Below are 6102 nucleotides of genomic sequence, written 5' to 3' on the forward strand. Positions count from 1 at the left end.
GCACAAAGTCAGCCTTTCATCCTTTCAGCACGGCTCTCACACCTTAGGAAGTGGATAGTAGAAGGGGTTGGTGAAGGGACAAACGAAAAAAAAGGAGGGGAAAAAAAAGACCATGCAAAATTTGAGTCGAGGGCCGAGTCCCAAGGTTGGGGAGTTTTCCAGCATTGGGTCCCAGTCTCCGCCTCCAAAGCCCCTCATGGAAAATACCTTGTGTGTTCTAACCATCACAAAAAGATTACTTGTAAAGTTTAATGTTCTCCAAAATGCATCTAGCTACCAGTTAAATTACTTTGTAAAACACTGATGTCTGACATTTTATTTACTTAAATTTTCTACCGCATCATCTAAGGTCATCAGCTGTGTATTCAAAGTATAGTGATATGGTGTGGCTTGGGGGCAAAGCTCCTGGGTAAGAAGTTCGTGGATTTTCAGAATGGTCAATGGTCAAAACAAATGTGCCAGACATCAAAAGTCAGTGAATTATGACTAAGTAATGTGGCAAAAGGGGTCAAAATTAGTTAATTAGGATAACTGGACAGAAAGTGCAATGTTATTTGAGGGGAGGGCTGGGGACCATGTTAGGAACGATTCCCTACAATGGGCCTAAGCCCCCCACAGCAACAAAAAGCAAGGATTGGGGAGGTACCATAGTGTAATTACATGGTACTTTGGCTCATAGGCTATAACCCCCTCCTCAATCTCTTGCTTATTGTGGTAGGGGTTTAGGAGGTAGGAACCGAGGCCCAATGTAGAAGCTCGCCCCTACCTTGGACCTCAGCTTTTGCCTCGACTAATTTCGCATGGTCTTTCCTTCTCCGTTTTCATTTCTATTTTTCATCCCTCCTCCTGTCCACTTATACTAATTGCTATCTCATTTTCATCCCTTTTTCCCTACAATACTGTCACAATGCTGCATGACCTTTGTCTGGCACATTTATTTTAGATTAACAATTCTGGAAATCCATTTTTTCTTTGCCTTCTTTTTATTGGGATTCCAGGTTCTGCATATTTTTCTCTCATATTTGAAAATCCTTGTGAACAAGTTTTATCATGCCAATTTGCTACAGGTTTCACAGGAATAGTTAGAATTATTTGTAGGGGTTCCATACACAATCTTTCTGTATATGTATCAGCTTACTATTGTGCCAACTAGGAGTAGTAGCTGTTGTAGTGGCAGTGTCGAGATCAATGATACCGGAGGATCACTAAATTTTGCAATTCCCCGCATGCAAGTTAGAATTACTCATGTACTTTGTTTCATGAAAACTATTGACCAGTCATCTTTGCCATTACGAATTGCGTCGAGAAAAGGATACAGATACAAAATATAAATTAAATATTTATTTTTTTTAAACAAAATGGTAGATGTTAAAGTTACCATGTGTATAGTACATTCAGCATTTCAAGAATGTAGCAATACTTAAAAGCTCAGCTTTCATGATGATTAGTTGCCATCTTGAAGTTTCAAACTGAAGAAGTGGATTATCTGCTACTTTCAACTCTTTAATGAAAGAAAAGCACCAAGTCAGCTATAGAGTCAATGTAAACAATGTGAATACATTTAAATATTTAAATAAATCAGCCAAGTACAGTCAACATCATTAATCTGTCCGCCCGTACGCATTATCATCACATAAATGACGTCATGCTAAATGTTCTTCTCCAAAAGTTTGGAGTTTCAACTTACCAATCTGAATTCACTTGTCTGCTCCATTAAAGGAATAGGACCACAGCTGATCCAAGTTAAATAATGTATTAATGTGTTAATATTTGCAATCTTGAATTATTAACAGCAGAGTAGGATTCTAGAAGACAAGGATAAGAAAAATTAATTAAGGATTCATAAAACCACATTTTAAAAATATTTCAGTACCCTATGTAATCAGAAGTGTACAGTCAACATTATTAATCTGTCCGCCCGTACGCATTATCATCATATAAATATAAGAAAGTTATCATGGATTATGCTGTCATGCCAAATGTTCTTCTCCGAAAGTTCATTTACTTATCAAAATTAGTATATTCTCATTATATTGGTATTTGAATACGGCTTTTTAAAATGGCCATAAAATTCAGCAGTTTCAACTTACCATTCTGTATTGACTTGTCTGCTCCATTAAAGGAATGGGACCACAGCTGATCCAAGTTCAATAGTCATGTATTTTGCATGTTAATATTTGCAAACTTCATTATTAACAGCAGTGTAGGATTCTAGAAGACAAGGATAAGAAAAATTAATTAAGGATTCATAAAACCACGTTTTAAAAATAATTCAGTTCCCTATGCAATCAGAAGTGTACAGTCAACATTATTAATCTGTCCGCCCGTACGCATTATCATCACAAATGCATCAAAGTTATTGTGGACTTTTGCCCTTACAATAATTGTTCCAATACAGGTGTTAAATGGCCAAAAACTCTTAACTTACCTCTCTGAATTCACTGAAGTCTTGCCCCCTATTGTCCACCAAAGACACGGGACCACAGTTCATCTTGGTTGAAAACAGGTGGTCATGTAAGAAGAGAACTCCACTTAATAACAGGTGTCTTTTGGAGGCCATGGTAAACTTGTGAAGTATATCCTAGAAGGGGGAAAAAAAACATTTACTCAGGTATTCACAACATCAAATCTTAGAAGATACTCAACCCTCTATACAATCAGAAATGTACAGTCAACAATATGAATCTGTCCGCCCGTACGCATTATCATCATGTAAAAGTATTTCTTCTGTTTCTTTAATTAGCAAAAAATGTTTAACTACTATAATTACTTAGGCTAATTCAAATATAAAAGCTATAGCTCGTTGTTTATTGAACGAACAGTAACTGAGAAAATGTACATACCATTCATCAAAGGGATAGCTGCAACACTTTCGGCATCTTCTGTATCCAAAAGTCTCTGCTTATGCAGATGATAATGTATTGCCGAGTTGTGTTTTCAAAACCATCTGCAGAAACATCAAATTAATGTCAAACAAGTTAAAAACCATTTTCTACAATGAAAATCATAGATTGTACATTTTCAATAATACAAAATTAATATTTCTCAATGTATTAACCTTGTGTGTGACGGTACCATGTATACTTTGTCATCTTGTTGCACAGATGGCTCCACAAATACTCAGCCACCAAAAGGTCAGAATTACCTTGAGATCCCCATTCCTGGGATCTCTTATTTTTTTTTGTTATTAATGCTACTATAAACCTATGGTTGTCATTGTTAACATTATTATAACATCAAAATACTAATAACTGGTGATCAAGTATATATTTCTGGAACAATTTTGTGTTACAAGAAGAATCACATTGGACATGGCATGAATACTATTCCATCCTAGTACCATGTTAAAAATCAGTATCAGATATAGTTGGTGAAATAATAAGAAAGAACTTTACCTTGTATTCTGAAGCAACTCCTTGGAAGAATCATATTCAGGATAATAATAATAATAATAATAATAATAATAATAGTGAACAACAATTTCAATTCAATCCGTTTGTCATTAATTTGTTCCATTGCACTGAAAAAGGTGCAAGGATGCATTCCTACTCCTCACACGCCTAACCTCCTGTTACTTATCCTGATGAAAAGAGCCATTAAACTTCTGGGCAAAGCATCCAAGCATGTTATACTTTTTTTTTTTTTATAATAAGCATTTTTACAAAACTCTTTTTTTGTTAATTTCAATACAGGAGACGCTAGATAATCTGCCCAAGAAGCATTTGAATAATTCCATCACTTTTTATATGTAGGATGAGAATGAAAAGCTTTTTTTTTTTTTTCACTTTAATTCCCCTAACTGAAGCCATGATGACATTGATTCTTGTATTTGGCCTTGTAGAAGAATCTGCAAGAAAATGAATTTCATCGTAAGAAAAACAATACACAAAAATCCCATTCCACAAAGCATGTAACGGCAATAATCAGAAAGGAACGTTCAACAGCATATTTATGTCCGCCCGTTCGCATTATCATCACAAAATTCAACAAGTAGCCTAAAAATGTCCATATACTTACTTATGCGACGAGCACACACGCACCACCAACAGCCTTGATCTTGTTTTCAGCTTTGCGAGAGAAGAACTTGGCCTTGACAATAACAGGCTGGCTGGGAAGTGCACCCTTGCCAAGGACCTTGAAGTATCCCTAGAAAAACAGGGGGGGAAAAAAATTAATAAACTGATAAACTCAAGAGATATTTTGGTACAATCAACAAAAGTCAGATATGTACACTCAACAATATTCTTCTGTCCGCCCGTACGCATTATAATCATACAAGAACTTGCATCTGTTCCAATGGCCTTTTAGCTTTAATTACTAACTTCTTCACTGACATCCTGTGCATGAGCAATGATCCATTTCAATGCAAACATGTCAAATATTTAATCCAATAATGCTTTGGAAGCTTGTAGTTCAAGTCCTCAAAACCCTTTATATTAATTATAACATTGAAAAGGGTGATTCTATCAATTTAAGACACCACAGGTTTATTAAAGGCCAAGTTACAGCATTTCCAACCACTGCCACACTTACCGATTTAAGAACATTGATGACTGGGGCCTTTTCGGTTTCCTTAGCGTATTTCTCCCTAGTCTGCTCAGACACAAGGGACCAGAGTTTATCCAGGTTGATGACAGGTGCATACTTTGTGTTGGGCTTTGCGTGGAAGTTTCTCATACCAACCTGCAAAGTACAGGAAATAAGTTTGATTGGGGAAGGGTGAGGGTGGAGAGAAATTAGGGTAAAAGCAAGCGACTTCAAAGCAAAGTCAAACTTTCCAAAATCTTACCTTGCCGAAATAACCAGGATGGTATTTGTCAAAGTTGATTCTGTGGTGGTGCATGCCACCAGCGTTACCGCGACCTCCAGGATGCTTGCGGTGCTTGCCTGTAATCCAAATCCAAACAAGTTAGATATTCATAAAATAGAATTCTACCTACCTAACTGCTAATAACATGCAAATTAACTTCTTACTGCAACATCAGGGTATTCCGATACCCACCTCAAAACTACCCCCCCCCCCCCCCGAGATCCAAAATTCAAACTTTTCTAAATTTTTCATTACTGCTAAAACTTAAGAAAAATTCCAGACCAAAGACCCAGAACTTTATCCAAAATCCAATTCACTTATCAAACAAACTCGCAAGGACTCACCGATACGGCCATGACCGTGGCTGACGTGTCCACGGAGCTTCCTGGTCTTCTTCTTGGTGGTTGCCTGAGGAAAAAGTTCATTGTCAATGATCACATTCTAAGAAGCTTTGTTTTAGGGACTAACCTAGGTTCATTCAGGCAGGCCTACCATAGTGCAGATGTTTGATGTACTACAGGAAAGGTTAGCTGTACAACAAATTAGAAAAAAATATTTGCAATAAGGATAGTTTATCAACTAATCAGTCTCTAAGTAGCTGGATAAAACGAAATGCAAAAAGTGCACATGAAAGAATATGTATAAAATGATGTTTGTGTTCTCTTGTCTAGATCACAATCATTATTATAAAATATTTAAACTTTACATCAAGAATGTATTTCCATTGTTAGTCTAATCAGTCTTCTAGGCATTATTCCTTGTGCAAATAAATTGTTATGGGGAGTTCACCATCTCCATCAACAATCTTGATTTCATAGTGGGATAGGTGCATATACTACCACTGGGGTCCAGGGGGGAGAGCCCCCTTACTAGAGAATATATACCACGGTGTTAGGTTAAGTTGGATGTTGGGTTAGGGCGTTTTGTTTAACAACCACGGGGGTCCTGTTTTACCCATAATTTCCCCGATATACTTCTTGCCCTCCCCTGCTATTCGGACTATCAATTTAAGATTGTCGATGGATATGGTGATCATCTCCCCTCGACGTTTCATTTGCAAAAGGCATAATGCCTAGAATCGTTGAAAGCTGTGGATTTCATGTAGAATAATATCAAAATTGTTTCGAAAGCTACCCACTACCCTCTTATTGACGCTCATTTATTTCAGTCTGGCAATACGAAAATATATATACATTCTAATTAATATAAAAGTCTGATGTAATATACACATGCTATCATGTTCTCCTTTATATTACTCTACAGAGAATTTCAGATTTGATTTGATGTTACAG

General features: G+C 36.7%; 1 protein-coding gene across 3 annotated transcripts in view; it reads right to left on the reverse strand.

The window, feature by feature from the left end:
• Positions 1–1328: 1328 nt before the first annotated feature.
• LOC125039124 (60S ribosomal protein L27a-like) overlaps positions 1329–6102 on the reverse strand; it is a 6148-nt gene continuing 1374 nt past the window's right edge. The window contains exons 2-11 of one of the 3 annotated variants that reach the window (XM_047632868.1): positions 5155–5218; positions 4790–4887; positions 4534–4683; positions 4018–4146; positions 3396–3847; positions 2844–2947; positions 2429–2581; positions 2091–2211; positions 1688–1805; positions 1329–1501 (exon numbers count right to left, since the gene is read on the reverse strand). In XM_047632868.1, the coding sequence (XP_047488824.1) occupies positions 4018–4146; positions 4534–4683; positions 4790–4887; positions 5155–5218 (441 nt within the window). In that variant the 3' untranslated portion in view covers positions 1329–1501; positions 1688–1805; positions 2091–2211; ... (1 more) ...; positions 2844–2947; positions 3396–3847. Of the gene's footprint in view, positions 1502–1687; positions 1806–2090; positions 2212–2428; positions 2582–2843; positions 3848–4017; positions 4147–4533; positions 4684–4789; positions 4888–5154; positions 5219–6102 lie in introns of all 3 variants that reach the window. The other 2 variants (XM_047632867.1, XM_047632869.1) reach the window with 2 other exon arrangements.

The sequence above is a fragment of the Penaeus chinensis genome, chromosome 26, assembly GCF_019202785.1.
Source record: "Penaeus chinensis breed Huanghai No. 1 chromosome 26, ASM1920278v2, whole genome shotgun sequence".
In the NCBI taxonomy this organism is placed as follows: Eukaryota; Metazoa; Arthropoda; class Malacostraca; order Decapoda; family Penaeidae; genus Penaeus; species Penaeus chinensis.